Raw genomic sequence first — 19,570 nt, forward strand, 5'->3', positions numbered from 1 at the left:
AACAAAAAATATTGTTTAATGAAAATATTTGGATATTGAAATGGATGAGATTTTTAAGATATAAAAATTTTGCTTGTAAAAAAGTGACCATTCAAAAATTTGATTCCTGATTTGTTATTCGACAAAAAAGTGACATCGAATAACTCTTGTTTGTTGGATCTTTCCATACCAGATAAATATAGTAACTCAGTTTTATGGAATTTGATAGATATACATATATACTTTCATAGTCTTTGGTGGACGCCATAAAATAAATTTTTTGCAGGCCAGAGCTTCGTATTTACTGTTTCCCATGGTTGGATTCCTCTCATACCGCCCTAGATCAAGACAATATTTGGGGAAGCCCACTCCCCTGAATCTTACTCTAGTTGCCGAACTTTGACCGATAAGAGTGTTATTTGCACTCCTGTCGGTCACAATGTATAGTTTCCAGAGATATTGTGTTCACAAATCTCGCAGAATGACACGATGTTCAAAATCACAGTCAGGTTGCGGAACTTTGACCGACAAGAGTATTATATACACTCTTGTTGGTCGTAATATATCATTATGTGAGATATTGCCTGTGCATGTCTCCCAGAATGGCACATTGTTCGGCAATCTTATTTCTAATTTTACTTATTATTTTAATCTCAACCTTGATTGAGTTTTACAAGCATTATACTCTCTATAACACCATATCAAATCACAATCACTACGGATAATACTGTATGTAATGCTACCAAAATCTTTTTCATACACTTCAAACATCAAATTTCGTTTTCTATCTTAATACAGTATATATAGAACACAATACTCACACTTTTACATTCTGAATCTCTAACAATTAGTTTTCGTTCAGAAATTTTAATCAAATTTTAAAATCCAACTCTGGAAGATAGTTTGAACTTTCGAGAAAAACAAGTTCCAATTATCTAACAGATTTGGAGTGGGTCGGAATAATATTAATTCGAATTTGTTCTAATTAATAGAAATTAAAAAAGCAGTGTGATTCCCAAATAACAAATGGGAACCCTAGAGTTCCTGAAGAACAGAATTGCTGATATAATCTTCTGATCAGCAGGTCCAAATGGTAAGAGGTCTCTGCTGGTACAGAATCAGGAACTCCAAAGCTCCCTTTTGCAGAGGTTAGGAGTTTTGAAGCTCCTCAGGTGAAGAAAGGCAAGAGATTTAGCCAAAAATTTATTAGATTTTAGAAAATACAAATCTATTTATTAATTAAATATATCACTTTATCTATATTCAAAGAATCAATTGATTTAGAATGATTGGCAAAAAAATCTTGAATAAAACAAGTATCTTGATGAAAATTCTATTGTAATCGGCTTTTTAATCGTTGCTGCATCGTTTTATATCCATGAACTTAATCAAAATTCATAAATTATATCCGAAATCTTTATAACCTAGTATTTTTTCTTTTAATGCATTTAAAAGGTATTTAATATGGTAAAACACAAATGTGTCCTTTTTAAAAATTATTAATGTCCGAGCAAGACGTTCATCCAAGCAAATTCAACAATTTACGAAGTACCTACAAAAATTATATCGATTCATATCTTGCATTGTATCAGCTAAAAACTGAAAAAGAAGAAGAATTAAAGTCAATTTACAAAATGATCAAAACAGAATTGATTGATTCAAAGACATATCTCCCAGCAAATGTAATGAAAGACATTTTAGATATCATTCCGTATAATAATCGCTATACAAAATCATATTTATATCTTGCCAAACTCATCTCTGATGAATACCATGTCACAGAGGTCAAAAAAGTTGCAACTATTTCAAACTTCCTGTTTAATAAAGAATATGGAATTAAATTAGACAAATCTGCCTCTTTTCAAGAAATTGACTCAGAAAATCTTGCAATTCATACAGAAAATACAATTTACAGGGCCATTATGCATAATGACTTAGAAACATTCATCTCATTCACTGAAAGAGAAAGTTTTGCTAAAGATCAAAAACTTGAAAGCAAATTATATCCATATACTGATTACCAAGGATATTCATTACTTGAATTATGCTGTTACCATGGAGCAGTTGATTGTTTCAAGTTCTTAAGAACTAAATTTAACTCAGAAAGAACTGAAACATGTCTAAATTTATCATTTTTGGGAAGAAACAAAGAGATCATGAGTGAATGTTTGAAACATAAGAAACCAAATGAATGGTGCATGGAATATGCAATTATTTCACACAACATTGATTTTGTTACATTCTTGATGAATGAATACAATATAGAGATCGAATTATATTATTGCAGAAAATATAATAATCTTGAATCATTTTTAGTTTATTTCGATCAAACTAATGATGTAAAAAATGCTTTCTTGAATCGCCGATATTTAATATTCCATCCCTTTTGGAATTCTTCCTTTCACAAGGTGTGAATATCAATGTAAAAGATTATTATGGAAGAACTGCACTTTATATTGCGGCAGAGAATAATAGAAAAGAGATGGTCGAAGTTCTTATTTCACATGGTGCGGATATCAATGAAAAAGATGGATTCGGAAGAACCCCACTTTATATTGCGGCAGATAAAAATAGTAAAGAAATAGTCGATGTTCTTATTTCACATGGTGCGTATATCAATGAAAAAAATATCGATGGAATAACTGCACTTCAACTTGCAACATTGAATAATAATAAAGAAATAATTGAAGCTCTTATTTCACATGGTGCGAGTATCGATGGAAAAGATCTATTTGGAAGAACTCCACTTCATATTGCAGCAATGAATAATAGAAAAGAAGCAGCCGAAATTCTTATTTCACATGGTGCGAATATCAATGAAAAAACTGATAATGGAGAAACCGCACTTTATTATGCATCACAATATGATGATAAAGAAACTGCAAAAGTTCTCATTTCACATGGTGCGAAAGAATAATGCTCTTACATAATAATCCTTTAGTTTTCTGGTATTTTCGAAGAATATTTTCATTAAAAAGTAAATTGGATTTAAAATAATTTTTCTTGCCTATTTTTTTGCACTTGAGTTTGTTAGATATGATTAGTTCTATTATCTTCATCCTCGTAAAGTTGCAATATGAATTCAACATGAGGAAGTACTCTTATGAGAATTTTAATTGCGTATTGTTGTGTTTTTGCAGTTCTTCGTGATTAAATGCAAATCTATCTAGAAGGTTAATGATATCTTGGTCATTAAGAAATTCGAGGACTTTGTCAAACTTTGAGAGATTATAAATGATTTCAAGAACCTCAGAATAATAATAAATACATTCTTATGATTGCAAGATTTTTATCATGTTTGAAAGCAAATCAAAGTTAGTATAAGCTGATGAATATGGAATTCATTGTTTTGGATCACATCTATTAAACAAGTGAAAAAAAAAATCATGGCTTTTATTAAGTTCTTCAGAATTAAGAACTCTTATGCTGTTAACATCTTGTAAAGCTTTTCCGAAAGCATTGTCAGGTAGGGAACCTTCTTTCTGAGGTGAGGAAAATATTGATGTGAAGGATATATCTTCCAATAATTCTTTATAGTCAAACATTAATTAGAATAGATTAAAAAATAATCATTAGTATTATAATTACACTTTTATTGCATTTTTAACAAGTTTGTAATATAAGGGGAACAGGACAAATTTGCCACACGGCACTTTTTTTAAAAAAAATTAATGGAGCGGAGCGATACTCTGCTGCACGAGCCCCAAGGCTCCCAATCATTACGAAAGGGAGCCTCAGGGCTCCTGAGAATCCATCAGCAGAGGCCTTTTCATTTGGCCTCTGCTGATCAAAGATTCGGCGAAGCCATTCTTCGTCTCAGGAGCCCCAAGGCTCCCAATCATTACGAAAGGGAGCCTCAGGACTCCTGAGAAACCTCTTTGAGAAGGTTTTCTTAAAGAAAACCTTCTCAAAGATGATTGTCAGCATTCACTCAAAATCTACCAAGAGTTTCAAAGTTTCAAATCTATCTGAAATGAAGCTTTGAATCTCTTGTATATCTAATTGTAGAGGTACCTTTTCAAAATGTCTTCTATTGATTAAATTTAATCAGTAAAAGTCATTTTGAAAAGGTACATCTCTATAATTGCTATTGAGCATTCACTCTTGGAACCTTGGAGCTCTTGTGTAGTGCATGAAAACTCCAAGATTCTAGCATAAAACATATATCATAGACATAATTTCTTCAAATATAATTTAAGGTTATTTTTAAAAAATTAGAAAAGTGTAATTTAAGGTTATTGAAAAGGTGACACTTGGCAAATTTGTCCCGCACTCTAATATAAGTGTAAATTTGGGGAGGGGAAAAAATATCGAATTTGATAATAAAAAGAAACATTTTCAAATATCCTATTTATTTGAAAATGTACCTTTTGAAAATTTTGACAGTGACTTTTGCATTCAATTTTTAAAATGAATGAAAATATCTTTCATTATGAAGAACCTCCAGATATATATAAAACTATCTTGGAAATTGATTTTAAATTAGTGTTTTTTGCCCCCTAAAAAAAAGAGTGAAAATTTTTTTTAGGCTAAAAATCTTCCAATGCTTGGAAACACTTCTTGTTTAACAGAGGTAGGAGAAGTTCCAGACATTGCAGTTTTAGAGCGAGTCTATAAGCTATTTTCTGAAGGTAAATATTCTACTGATTGCGATAGAATTCTAAATCTGTTTAAAGATCGAGAAGATATGATAAACTATATACAACAACTCATTGAATCTGCAACATATGACAAAGTAATTCATCTTCTGTATAAGACATTACGCGAAAACATACAAAAACGCTGGGAATTGTTTAATGATGATGAAAGAGTAGGAATTCAAAATTATGTATTTGAAAAATGGGTTGATGTGACAAATAACAGGCCACCATCGGAATTTATTATCGTGGAAATCGACAATTGCGCAGTTGCTATAATTCTGAAGACATATCCGCAATTTTATCCCAATGTTATTAAAGATATTCTTTCTATAGCCAACCCTATCAACCTAGAGAACATCGTTCGAATATTACAATTTTTACTCGATGAACTTTACAATGAAAACGCGGAAAATTACATACCGTATAGAAGAATCAATGAGATAACTACTGCTCTTGAAGAATCCGCTGAAGATATCTTCAATATCGTTCAATTAGTTTTTTCAAATATGATATCTCGTGTTGGCTTAATGAAAAACACTCTTTTACTTCTCCGCCATTTTATTAAATCCATTCCACCCGCTGTTATCGTTGAAAATAACATTTTTACTACTATTATTCAACAAGCCCTTCCAAATCCCAATTTAGTCTCAGAATCACTATCATTTTTAGCGGAAGTATACGGTTTGGATGATCTCCCAGATGTTTTAGTCAACAATGCCGCTGCTGTTTTCCATATTTTAATTACTACTTTGGCTCCTAACTTATCTGACGTAAATTTCCAAGAAGTATATGATGCTGATCCATTTAAAGTCAGATCCCTTTCAAATTGCTTGATAACTTTCTTTTTAAAGCAATCTCTTCAAATTGAGATCCCAGATTTGGCCCAGGAGCTCAACTTAAGCTTGGAATGGATCTACAACATGAGTGATATAGGAGATTCCTTCGTCCAAAGGATTTGCGCTGATTTTTGGAAACAAATTGCAAGACGTATATGGAAAGAAGCAAATAACCTCTCAGAAGCATCCGAAAACCTCTATTTACCAATCATGCAGTACATCCGCCGCCTCTACATAAAGATTATAACAAGACCAGAAGATTTTATATTAAATACAGACCCAGAAGAGAGCAGAAGCATCCGCCAAGAGACGAAAAATACAGAAGATATCGAATTGTTCAAATGCGAGAAAGAATTATTGATATTTTTGACAAATATCGATAATGCTGATATGGTCGCTGCAATTAACGAGCTTTTGGCACAATTAGAGGAAAGTTTCAATGAAGGATTATTCAATGCTTTCTGTTATTCTGTCGGAGCTATCACAGGAACCCTTGGAAAAGATCCTGAAAAAGATTTCCTACTTCAAGTCGTACAATCCGTCCTAGGATTGAACCAAAAAGCTGAAGGAAACACAGAGGTTAAGGCTCTGATATCAGCTGGCCTCTGCTACATATTATCTCAATATCCAAGATTCTTGGCAAGCGATTTGTCAATGTTTAAGACATTGATTGCCAAGCTGTTCGAATTTATGGCTATCCCTAACCCCGCTGTTAAAGAGATGGCCGTAAATTCCCTCGCATTAGTTCAGAAAACAACCGGAAAGTATTTCAACCAGAAATCCGGCAGCGATTCTCCATTTATCATGGAAATCATGCAAAGCCTGAACAAGATCATTGAGAATTTGGAAAACAAACCGTTGATAATCAGATTATTTGGAATTTTGGCTTCAATTATTGGTTCACATCCAAGAACTGCCGAGCGCGTTGAGATGCTCTTGTTCCTTGTAAGCTCCCTAAACGAGAATTGGAACAATCTTCTTCAAAATTGGGAACCACAAAATGAATCTTACTCGGAAGAGCTTCTATTCCTACTCGAATGCAACTCAGAAATAGCCAGTAACATAACTAATGCTTATGGAAGCCAGTTACGAATCATTTTCAACCAATTAATGGAAGTTTATTCAAGATACTCCAATTTGTTACAACAATTCATCGGAGAGCCCGGATATTCCGAAACAAAGGAAGCCAATTGCTTCAAGAGGATCAAATCCAAGATCGTTCTCATCATAAATGATTATATTCTCAAAACACCCGATGTTGAGTCAGTTGCCAACGAACTAATTGAACCAATCAGCCAGACAATCATCTTGGAATACGAAAATTCCCATCCTCTCGGTCGTGTTCCCGAAGTTTTGTCATTAGTCACTTCTATGTCGAACAAAATGAAGAAAGTGTTCGGTGAAGTGCTTCCGAACATTTATGGCCCCATTTTCAATGAAACTTTGGCCATGATCAAAGATGATTTTTCAATTTTCCCAGAATTTCGAGTTCCTTTCTTCAAATTTGTTGATAACATTGTCACAAACTATATCTCCATCATGTTGTCAGCTCCTGATCAGACCTTTTCCGACTTTATTGAGACAATTAAACTCGGATGTTATCATACTATACCAGAAGTATGTATTATCTCACTTTCTGCTACGGAACATCTATTTAAGAGTATCAAGGATACAAATATGAACAGATACAGGCAATTTCTGAGTAATTTCTACATGGATATTTTAGTTCAAGTAATAAAGGTGACAACTGATACATATCATAAGTTTGCCTTTAGAGAGGAAGTTAATTTGATCAGGAAATTGCTTTCTACGCAGACGCAACAGTTAAATGGCGAAACAATTGCATCTGCAATACAAGATTTGTTCCCTAATAGAGATTATGACTCACTCGTGAATTACATGAGTAGTCTTATTGCTAATTCCAACAATATGGTGGAGTTCCAGCACATTTTTAGAGAATTTGTTATTTCTACAACTCTTTTCTCAAGAAGAGACAATGATTTGGACTTGAACAGACAGGAAGAGACATTCCAGAACTTGCAAGGAATGAATGGCCCGGCAAATCCAGAAGATTATTGAATTTTATTATAGAGCTTATTCATAAAATTATCTATTTTATATGATTTATTTTAATTGTGTTTTATTTTTTATATTTAACTATGTTTTCAAACTTCAATTTTAAAATTTCAACAAATTTAAAAGCCTTTTCAAATGATGTGATAGCTTAATTGCTTCTATCTCGTTATTTGATAGCTTAAGAGGAGGTTTCTTATAACAATATGAATCAATACGTATATAATTAGAACATTTATACTGAATGTATGCAAATCTATCTCTTATAAAAGTATTTCATGGCCATAGAGACCAAACCAATGCATTTGAAACCTTACATGGTATGTCAACTGTATCTTTAAATTAAAACGCCATAAATTAGAATCTTCGGCGCTAATGCAGGTATATTCTCAGATGGGTTTGTATTTTGGTTATAATATCCGAAATTATTAAAACCTTAAGGATACCCTTACGTGTCAGATTTTTTGCGCATACGAAGAAGTCATGCTAGACATGAGCTATAAACCTGAAATTTTAGCAACATATTTAAAACTTTTTAAACTACAATACACTTTAATATTCAAGAACAAAAATATTCTTTTTAGAAATTACATAATTATTTTATGTGAAATCTATATAAAAACATATTTTGCGAGCGTAACTTTTTTCTTTATAAGCACCTTATATGACTGATAAACTGTGAAGGCACATAATTGTTAATTCATAGAGTTGATATGTTTCCAAAATTGAGAGGAAATTTGAAAATTGAATACCCTTTCAATTCAATTTTCAAAAGATATCAGCTCCTTCAATAATTGAAGGACGATTTTGATCATTTGCTCTTAAAACAAGTATGCCATGGAGAAAAAAGTTACGCTCGCAAATCTGAAATATAACTATCATATAAAAAAATTAAATTTCTAATTTTTTACTCTATAGATATTATTGGCCACTTGTGTAATGCATAAAAGTTTATGTCATATGCATACATTTGGAAGTATGGGAGACGAGGGAAATTACTTCTATGAGGCACTAGGATTTTTAAAAATTTCTCTATCGGACTCACCATTCAATTTCTCGAAAATTAAAAAAAATCAATAATAGCTAAAATGTATTATGCATAACAAATTTTAATGTTACACGGTATTTTTTGAACTTCATGACATGAATTTTCTTTATATTATTTTTTTTTTTGGATTTTCTATGATTTATGCGATAGGCTGGAACAACATTGTAAGTGCAATGATATCATTTATAGAGAAATCTAAAACTTCAGCATTCAGAACTCGCAACCACAAAAATATTCATTTGCTAAGTAAGTAAAGTTGATTAAGTTCGACACTTAGCTTTTATACGTAAAACCAAGTGTGTATTGTTATTTCTTGTTAAATTATTGAGAAAAAAATAAATTGTAAGAGAAACGATACTGATTATTGAAATAATATTGAGGGTAGCTGCAGATTTCTTCATTAACATGCCGGAAATTTGTTAATCTTGGTTTTCTATCATAAAATCTGTCGAAGAATCTAAAAACGGAGATATGAAATAGAGATCATGTAAATCTAGAGTATCCTGTCAGAAAAATAGACTAAGCATGTAACCCTTTTTTGGTCATAAACACTTTTTACCACTTAGTCATACAGATGATCATTAAATTTAAACGAGCACTTTTTGTCAGAATTTATTCTTTTACAAAGACAGAAGATTTTAGTATTATTTAATATTAGTGCTGTAGCAAAATTCAAAAAACGGTGAAAATTCAGTGAATTTGTGAATTCACATTTTTTTCCGACATTTTTCTTGATATATCCATGCACATTAAGAACACAGCTTTGATACGCTTAAAAAATCATATTTCATATGAAATTGTTAAAGAAATAAACAATTTATATAAAAATTGCACTTATGGGCAGTTTAGATATATAATTTATATATAACATATATACAAATCCATAGACAAAGTGCAATAACTACAATGTTGTAGAAAATTACAGCAGAAATACTGACTTTTTGAAGGATAATAAGAATTCTTCTAAATGTTGTATTTTTATAATTTGATTGATTTTTTTTACTATTTCATTAATCTTTTATGAATAATAATTATTTTTAATATATGTGCTATTAAAATTTCAAATTTTGACTAATATATCTAAGTTATCTGAACGAAACATTTAGAAAATATCATACTTACATTGAAATAGCAAGTAGAGCATATTAATAGCAAGTTTCTTGGCTTTATATCTATCATCTATTGTTGTTTGATCAAACAAAATTCACTCTATTATATGGTGTCAATTAATTAAAACAATTTTTAATAGTTATTTATTTAGTGCGAATAAGTGCAAACTCATAAATGAATAACTTAATAGTAGAAATGAATTATCTGATATAAATCTCACATTTTGTCCATCAGAAATACTTTAATTGCATACGCATAACTATTAGTAATACGTCTGGAGTGTCAATTAATAACAATCCCACAACAAGTAAAATTCAGATTTTTATTAAACTTCTTTTTTCCTAAAAGTTTTCTCAAATTACTATATATACATATGTGGATAAAATAATAGTAATATTGTAAAAAATTAGATAATTTTTTTTATTTGAGAACCTCTCAAAAGTTCATTCAATTTATCAATTGTTTCAGTTTGATGTATATTCATTTCTGGAGCCTAAAACTTTAGCAATCATGACAATATCATATTCTCTTTCTAACTACGCAATGTAAGGGTATCCTTAAGAAATATATGTTTTGAAAATGTATTTAAATATATTAGATTTGAGTTTGTGGTGAACAATTTATCATTTATGTTATTACTTCTTAATAATATATGTTTGAAATTCAGATTTCGAAGAAAGAATCAGCAAAAATAAGAAAATTGCAGCGGAAGTACCTTCTGATACAGCAATTAAGATTATTAGCTAGTGTAAAATCTGTTTCGGTTTGTAATGAAATTTACGATTTCATTTTGTGTGATTTTATTAATTTTAGTGGGTATTTCGGAATTTTAGATTGAAAATTAAAATCCTGTCTATTTAAAATTTTAACCTGACAACGATTGCAATTGTCAGAAATATTCTGTCAAACTGAAATTTTTATGTTATGAAATTATTTCTCGTTTTAATTGGGCTACTACCATTCACATTTTTAAGCTATCTATCGGGTATGGATCCACAGTCCGATGCCTTCTTAGAAATGCTTCGAAATGCAAACGACTCGCAAAAATCTTATCAACAATTTTATTCTTTACTATATCAGCAACCGGTAATCATTCACTATGGACTGCAACAAAAACCTAAGGGTGATCACGCTTATTCAATCGAAAAAAGTGATACTTTCGTTTTTAATTACGGTTCTTGGGAATTTGAAATAAAAAGCTATTTTTCTAATGAAAATCAGACGATTATATATATATTTAAAGAAGAATATGTCCTAGATAAAGTTGCTGATATCGCATACAATAAATTTTGCAGAACGAGTAGGAAAAAGAGTAAAAAAATCGAGGATTTCATTATGATCGAAAGGAATGAAAGTCAAATCCGAATGATATGTATCGATCCAACAAATTCAACTTTTGTCAAATTTTTTACAAGCAAATTTTCACAAAAATTATATATTCTTTGCAAGTTTTTAAGTTTAGACAAGGTTTATAGGAACCTCTTGTTTTCTCATGTTGACAAAGTTGTTGAACTTCCAGTTAGAAAGTACATATCAATGGACAGATATAAATACAAATTTGAATTTATACTCAGAAAGACAGGAATCGTTGATGAATTAAATATAAGAAATTATCGAAACTACTATATATTACCTCATGTGTTTTCACTATTTACCAGGGACGTGCACTTATTCTATATGGTTTATTTTTATTTAAAAAAGGAGCAAAATGACCCAGATTTTGCAAATTATACGAGATTATAATCTGAGTCTCTTCATGCTTGTATCCCTCTTTTTGAGAGGGGGTCAGAAAGTGGTAAGTGTATTCATTAAGGATTCACTTACTTTCTCAATTTTTTGTTTGATGTCTTACTAAAATGTTGTTTTTATATGCGATAATTATTCAACTTTTTGCTTTTCAATCATGATTGAATACCTAATATTATGACAAAAGCACCAATGAGATGATGTATTTCTATCACCTTCACATAGATATTAGTGAATGCTAGAGAGTGAGAAATGCACCTATAAAGAAACAAAACAAAAGTGTATTTAAAAAAAATAATAATAAAAACTTATTAATTTTGATGCATTTGGGATGAGAAATAGCTCGATTAAGAGAATGTTTTTTGTATGCACAGTAATTGATCATTTCTTTAAGCTATGATTGTCGATATTTCATCTATTATGTAAAATAGAAAAAAATCTATTCTTTTATATAATAAAGAAAAGAGATGTAAAATCCATTTATGATCCTATTGAAGAATTAACAAAGAAACTAGAGACCATCCAGACTAAAACTAGGTGAGCTTTGTATGGTATCTATTTTAAAAATCTAATGTACCTAAAAAGTTTGTTTTGTTGACAGAATGTTCAAAAAAAAATGAGCGCAATTGTGACATCTTTGAAGGATGAAGTCAACTTTTGCAGCTGATATACTCATCTACTGTGTTTCTAAGACAGAAATGCAAGCTTTCGTTGAAAACATTATTATTTGGAGAATAATGACACTGTATCGCATCGACCTTTGAAATGCATTAATTATGGAATTACGTATCAATTCAGAACTTGAAACACTCTGGAAGCCAATTGCAAGACATGAATAATTCAACACTTTCGATTCTTTTAGTCCCTTTATATTCTTTACTTATGTATTTTTACTTTTGTTTGATTTTGTTTGATATTTAAAAATGTTAAATATATTTTAATAAATTTTATTCCGAATTCATTTAAAAAATCTGATTGAGATATAATAACATGATTATATCATTAGCACTTATCGGAATTAGGAAAATATTTTCTCTACCATCTAAATACTTTCTTTATCTCTCTCCGGACTTTCTGTTCTCCTCTTTTTAATTCATTTCTGACATTCTGTTCAAGTGCTTTTAATGCTTCTTGCTGCTGTTGTTGGCTATATTTCTGCATTGATTCCTGTGAATTATTATTTATTTCCTGTAATCTTTTATTATCTTTCCTTAATTTATTGATTTCTGCTTCATAATTTTTGAGATTTTCTTTGTGAGCTGATAATGCTATGGGAAAAAAATGGGATATGAAGAAAATCATCTAAAAACTCCAAAAATGAGAAATCTAACTGTGTACCTAGTGCATTTTCAATATGCATATGTTCAAACATGGAAATGACATCATTTTTATCAAAAAATTGAGGAACAATCCTGAAGATTGAAACAAATTGATTATAGTTCAGTTTTGATGATTCTAGAATATCAATCAACTGCTCTTTCGTCCTTAATCCAATCCATTCAGGATCATTGCACCATTCTGCAACGTGTTCTGCATAGTATTGAATATCTATCTCACACATCAAAAATATTGGTAATTTCTGAAAAAATTTTTACCACCAAGTTCATCAATATTCATAATATCCTTCTAAAATGTGTATTAATTATGGTATTTATTTTAAGTTGATATTACGGCTTTAAAACCAACTTATAAATCATACCCCATATTTGAGTCTTTAAAAAAATCCACTTTTTTTTCATTTTATAAGTCTCTTGTTTTTTCTATATAAGATCGATTGAAACAGCTCATACTTTCAATGATGAAAGAGCTCTATTCACATTTGAAAATATACCCTCAATATTTGCCGCATTGCATTTAAAAATATAAGATTTTATATTAAAGCTTTTAACACAACATGATGTTCATTTTCTGTCATTACCATTGTGCAAAATATTCTATAACAAGTATATCAAACATATACAATTAATTCGCACTTGATAAAAGAAAAATCGAAAATTTGAAATATCTAAATTTGTAATTTCAATATTTGTTTATTGGGCATTGTTCATATGGGTATTCAAACCTTCAAAATTTAATTAAAAATTTGAATGAAATTTAAATTCCACATATTAAAATCATATTCTTAATAGATGCTAATGCCATGGAAACAACATAATAAGTACAAATTTTAATATAATTATTAATTTTTAATAATATCCATTCTTATTTTCAAATTCAATAAATCCTGGAATGAAGAGCAAATTAATTTACAATAAATGATATTATTTATAGCGATATGTCATTATGTGAAACAAATATAATTTGGATAACTATTCTTTCATAATATTCATCAACTAATGTCTAATAAAATGTAAAGTATTCAAACAAATTTTTTGCCTTTTGAACTTTTCAAAAGCTTTCAAAATTTATGTTGAATTTTTTAAATTCAATTCTAATATAATTTTCCAAAGGAAACCATTCGGGTAATTAATATATCACATTATTTCTCATGGCGGAATTGAATAGAAAATTGTTGTGAAAATTTCCGGGTCGTACAAAAATTTCTGGGTCGTATAAAATTTAACTTTTTGTTATGATTTATGTTTATTAGGTAGTTTTAATCTCAATTAAAGCAATTACAAAACAAAATATATCTAAAATCATTCCTTCTAAAATTCAAAAGGAAAATCGCTTGATGTGTCTTTCGGATCGCCTTCTGATATAAAGAAATTATCCATTTTTTCATCATCATTATTATTATGATTAATATCATGGATTTCCATTTCAATATAATTTGTTTCTCTTGTCAGTTGCTTGAATCTGATTCTTGTTTGTATGTCAGACTTAGACTGGAGAAATGATGCGATAATTTTCCATTTATTACCATATTCTGCGTGCTTATCCAAAATGATTTGATCTTCTTCTTTTGAGAAGGGTCTACTGTCTAAGGATAGGAATTTAGTATATCTTTCTCTAATCGATCTTTTCGATCTATCCATTAAAGCAGAGAGTTTATCGGCAGCTTTACTTGCAGAATACTTGTGAAAGAATTTTTTTATTAGAGCGTCTTCTTCTTGTGTGAACCGCTTTACCTTCCTGCAACATTTCTTCCGTTCCATTGGACTTTCTGCGACTATTTTTTTAAGTTACAAAAAAACATGTCAGAAGTATTCAATTTCAATATAAATAAACGTAATATATTTTTAATTTGAATTATGCTGGAAAATGCAAAATAAGCTTGACAAAGTTTCTATCAAAATTTATAACGTGTTTTTTCTAAAATCACTATACAAAATTTTGACAATAATGTTGTCATTGAAGACATCTGAATATCAATTAGGACTTCAATGAGAAATTTCAATAATCTATTTCTCTTTCATATACATTGGATTCTATATTCAAAAAGCATTTTCCAAATTAAAAAAAAAATTCTCCAAAAAAAATAATTCGTTGGATTTATTTTCTTTCGGACTTGAATATTATTAATTTTGATTTTAAAATTCTTGAACTCATTAAACGTTTCAATGATCAAAAAATCAATTTGTTTGGTTAATCAAAATTCAATAGATAGTTAGAATTTATGTTTATTAGAAGAGCTTTATGCCTAATGAATAATAAATTTCAACCTTATGGATATTTATTTTTTTGAAATTTTACCAAATTGTGAAAAAAACTTTTTCTCAATAATTTTATTACATTTGGTCAGTCATATATGTTAACCTATTCTAAATCCAAAATTTGATGATCATTATTCGGATTATGTAAAAAAGTCGTTTTGGTAAATTTGTGGTTAAAACGATACACTTTGAAAAATTGCATAACTATTTTCCATAATATTAATAATTTTTTTAGAGATTCAATATCATTTCAAAAAAAATTCAAATCTACAAAAACGGATTATTTTATCCTACGAAATATGGTTATGTAATATCTAAATTAATTTTTAACTTGTATTTTAGCCAAAAAAAATTGTGGATTTTTTTCTAACGTGCTTTTTTCAAAAAAAATTAATTTATTACATAGTGTATATTCAACATTTATCTATTATTGCGAAAACGATACCCTTAGAAAATAAATATTCAATATCAAAAGTGTCAAATTTCCATCTGAAATTTTGAGATAACTAATCAAATATTTTCCATTATGAAAATTCATTATAAAAGTTGTTCAAGATAGAAAAGACACCGAAGTGCATGATATATTACACCACAGTTTTCTTTGTCAACCTCATCAGCACTGTATGAAGCTGAAACCTGGAGAATATCGTCTATTCGAGTTTCTCATGTTATTGTGCATAAATAGATAAATTCTACCTAGCATATTATTTGCTTTATTTGCAGTACATGTTAGCGATTGGTTTTCCCCATGAATTTCAATTAATTAAAGAGTTTCATTCAAGATCTTTTTTATAGAATCTTTGGCTGGTAATAAAATCTTGATCACAACTCCGCCATTAACTTAATTACAAACACTAGTACAGTAACATTCAGGATAATTCATAGTTTCAAACTTCTTTTTGGCTTCTTCAATTTTCGACTTTTACTTTTTTTGCGCCAGAATTCAATTCCAGCCTAAGAGAGTTAAATTTTGTCATTCATAACAGTTATCTTTCTTGAGAACACATGAGGATTTGCATTCTACTGAAGCGCCCATGGTTCGATCAATGTTTATCCAGAGTTTGACTTCGATCTGAAGAACATTCTCTGGAGTCGATGGAATTTATGAGTGGTTATATGTAAATGCCGAGATTGTTATCGTGTGTTCTTGTAAACCCGCTTTCGTAAACATCAATTGTGACTGCTATCTGGATTTCCAGTAAAATGATGAAGATTTTTGATTTCTTGACTGGAATTTTCATAATTTTAACCACAATCCCAAAGCCATGAGAAAGCTGAGAGTAAGCTATTCATATATGCATTAGAGTTATCATTCATGGTAACATCTGCTTGCACATGAAGCCCGATTCGCTTTCTTTTCATGTTTATCATTGTTTTTGGATTTTCTTCCATCATATTGATAATGCAAGAAAATACCCATAATTTCAGAATATTTTAGTATAGAATAGGATATTTTTAATATAAACATTGATGTAAAATATCCTTACAAATGAGCAAATGGCATCAGAGTCTAAAAAAGATGAAATAAGCATAAAATCAAAATAATATACGTAACAATTTTAGTTTTAATTACAGAGAAAGTAATGAATTGCATTAAAGCATAAAGTACTTGTAGAAATACCTCATTCCTTCTTCATTATGAGATGCGTGTTTAAATCTTCTATTTGTTTGCCAATCATTGACATCCCAGTTATGGAACAACAAAGAAACAGCTGTTGCTTGCGAATTAGAAGCTTGGAATATTCCCAAAGCTTCTTTTTCGTAAAACCAGCATCTCTTTCCCATTCTTGAGGCAATAGCAAACGAAAAAGTAGATCTATAGCTAAGTAAGCATTCATCGCACATCATGAGAAGCGCAATGTCCGTAAGAGCCGAGACGTGGTCGAAATCTGCCATTCTTGTAGCGTTTGATTTAACGCTGTACTTGCCAAACTCCTTAAGAAATTCCTCTTCCATGGCTTTGGAGTCTGATGCAAACGCAATTACGGTTGGTTGCTCGCGAATTTTCTGCCATAAAAATGGTTTTACAACTTTCATGGTAGTTTCGACACTATAACTGTAGAATTGACCAGGGAATTGGAATCGAAGATGAACTCCGAATATTCTTGTTCCTTTAGGTATATTTTCGATAATTTTTTTCGCTTGGTCAATGTTTTTCTGAGGAATTCTACAGAGGAAATTGGATATGAAATAAATTGCATGCATTCCGAATTTGTCTTTTGCGTAATCGTACATCTGGAAGTGAGTATACATCTGAGTTGCATACATTAAGTAGGATAAATCAAGAGTGACTCTGGATTTAAATGGGCCATTAAATTCTGCCCACCACCATCCATCGAATGTCTGTACATAATACGGAGGATTTCTAGATGCATCTGCAAGTATAAGTTCTGTTGTTTTGTTTTGCAAAAGGATACTGCGCTGATAATAGTAAGCATTACCACATCCTTGTACTGCCTGGCCACCTTTCATACATGAACCTTCGACAACCATTCTTCGATTACCCATGAGAGCAAGTAAAAATACAATAATATCAATGGATATACGATTTCCAACACCATCGAAGTAATGTTTAGTTAATACATAGCGATCATCTTCTAATGAAGTAGTATTAACGTGGTTCTCCCATTGTTTTATAGTCCTCCACGCTTTAACAATCTGAGAGCACGTAACCTCGCTTTCATTTGATGTACAAGGAACGTATGAACGTGACCATGTTGGAAGGTTCAATTCAATAATTGCTTCATCGAGTTCTTCTTGAGTATATTCAATTTCAGGTGGCCTTGGAGCAATTCTCATTGTTGTATGACCTGGAAAATTTTTAAATACTTTAATTTGTTCATTATTTGGGATATTCTGTGTTGTTTCGGCTTGAAATGGATTAAATTTGGTGTATAAGAGAATGTTGAATGTTAAAAGAGCGCAGATGCCCATATCCAAGAATTTAGAATATGATTTTTCTTTATTCTTAGGCATCTTGTGTCACTTTTTTGATTTATTCTAAATTCAATTTCCAAAGTAAAAAAGAATATGAGTTATGCAATCAAAAATAGAACATTTAGAAGTTAAGAGAAGAACAAATTCAACATTCAGATTCTGAATGCTGAAAAAGAAACACAAAGGCTGTGATGATGAGTAATTGAAGCGTTCGAATTCATTAAACGATCTCTAGCCCTCATTTGTAGATTATTGTGCTAGAATATGATCTGTTAAAGTAATCACACTATGCCAGCGACAATTGAATTGAATAAGATTATTAGAAAGTTTGACATTTGTCTAAAAAAATCGAAGGATTAAACAAACATTTATTAGTATAGGAGAACAAACAAAAATAATTTCATAAATTAGCTACATAATAGAAGGGCATCTTTTGAAGAGGTATTTTCAATAGATTTACTTTCACAATCACTAGCATGATCGTGAACTAGATCAATTTCGGATTTTGGCTCATCTGTTTCTTCTGATTTTGAATTTAATTTTTCAATAAGCCATGGGGGTAATACTGGTCTCCATTTTGACTTTTCTTCTGGAGACATTAATGAAAATCGGGTAACTGTTACATTAAGATTATTTGAGACATTAATTATCGCACCTCCATTTTTCTTATCACAGTAATCTGTGTTGCTGAATACGGTAATGCATTCATCTGTTGGGAATGGAAAACTGTATCCATCGTAAGACTCATGAGATCTAAGAATCAGATCGAGATCATTCTTTATTAAGAATTTTCGAGTAGCTTGTACATTAAAAGTCCAACCGCAGCCTCGTGGATTCCTTTCGAATTCATTGCTCATATTTCTTGGATCGCTCCAGACTATATCAGCAAAAATTGATGTCTCTGTGATTTCATCTGGTTTAAGTCTCTTTCTGAAATCCGAAACGTCTTTCATTGATGGTCCAATGCCACCATGAACACATAATATCCTTTTTCCCACAATTCCAATTATGGGTAATTGTTGGAATACTTTTTGGAAATTATAAAACAAGGCAGTTGAATACTTACTAATGATTTCATCCAAGAAACCATAACATTTTGATACATGTTCAATTTCATGATTGCCACGAAGAAGATAAATATTTGAAGGGAACTTAACTTTAAAAGCAAATAGTAACGTCATTACCTCAAAGCTGTTTGTCCCTCGATCGACATAATCCCCTAAGAATATATATCTTTCTTTTGGTGGATAGCCTAGTAATTCAAAGATTCGAAGTAAGTCGTCAATGTTACCGTGTAAATCTCCAACGACATGAATATTTGCTGCAACATCTAATAGAACAGGCTCATCTGCAAGGACAGAATACGCCTTATCAAGAACATTTTGAACTTGATCTTCAGATATAACCTTTGATATATTACAATTCTTGTCAGAACGTGAAAGTATGATCTTCTTGATTACGTATTCCATAAGATCAAAATCTCTCATGAATTTTCGACAGAGAAAAGGTGAACTTCGCCTAATGTAAACGATAATTCCCTCAATTTCCCCGCCAAAAAAATCATGAGATCATTTTTGTAAAGTGTCAAAAATCGGTTTTTGTAAA

At 30.4% G+C, this 19,570-nt stretch overlaps 5 protein-coding genes across 5 annotated transcripts, besides 1 other annotated feature; 3 read left to right on the forward strand and 2 right to left on the reverse strand.

Moving 5' to 3' along the window:
• Nucleotides 1–1,481: 1,481 nt before the first annotated feature.
• TVAGG3_0925280 (protein of unknown function (DUF3447)) lies at nt 1,482–2,393 on the forward strand (the record flags this gene model as incomplete). The annotated part of the gene is made up of 1 exon (XM_001327099.1): nt 1,482–2,393. The coding sequence occupies one exon, from the start codon at nt 1,482–1,484 to the stop codon at nt 2,391–2,393; it is 912 nt and encodes a 303-aa protein (XP_001327134.1).
• Nucleotides 2,394–2,461: 68 nt separating this feature from the next.
• On the forward strand, nt 2,462–2,896 carry TVAGG3_0925290 (cyclin-dependent kinase inhibitor 2C-related family; the record flags this gene model as incomplete). Its single annotated transcript, XM_001327098.1, has 1 exon — nt 2,462–2,896. The coding sequence occupies one exon, from the start codon at nt 2,462–2,464 to the stop codon at nt 2,894–2,896; it is 435 nt and encodes a 144-aa protein (XP_001327133.1).
• A 707-nt stretch (nt 2,897–3,603) lies between these two features.
• Nucleotides 3,604–4,254: a mobile genetic element.
• A 256-nt stretch (nt 4,255–4,510) lies between these two features.
• Nucleotides 4,511–7,613, forward strand: TVAGG3_0925310 (nuclear export signal receptor protein; the record flags this gene model as incomplete). Its single annotated transcript, XM_001327097.2, has 1 exon — nt 4,523–7,534. The coding sequence occupies one exon, from the start codon at nt 4,523–4,525 to the stop codon at nt 7,532–7,534; it is 3,012 nt and encodes a 1,003-aa protein (XP_001327132.1).
• An 8,701-nt stretch (nt 7,614–16,314) lies between these two features.
• On the reverse strand, nt 16,315–18,009 carry TVAGG3_0925320 (uncharacterized protein; the record flags this gene model as incomplete). Its single annotated transcript, XM_001327096.1, has 1 exon — nt 16,622–17,962. The coding sequence occupies one exon, from the start codon at nt 17,960–17,962 to the stop codon at nt 16,622–16,624; it is 1,341 nt and encodes a 446-aa protein (XP_001327131.1).
• A 305-nt stretch (nt 18,010–18,314) lies between these two features.
• On the reverse strand, nt 18,315–19,483 carry TVAGG3_0925330 (phosphoprotein phosphatase protein; the record flags this gene model as incomplete). The annotated part of the gene is made up of 1 exon (XM_001327095.2): nt 18,373–19,452. The coding sequence occupies one exon, from the start codon at nt 19,450–19,452 to the stop codon at nt 18,373–18,375; it is 1,080 nt and encodes a 359-aa protein (XP_001327130.1).
• Between the last annotated feature and the right edge of the window lie 87 nt (nt 19,484–19,570).

This window comes from Trichomonas vaginalis, chromosome I (genome assembly GCF_026262505.1).
Source record: "Trichomonas vaginalis G3 chromosome I, whole genome shotgun sequence".
Lineage (NCBI taxonomy): Eukaryota > Parabasalia > Trichomonadida > Trichomonadidae > Trichomonas > Trichomonas vaginalis.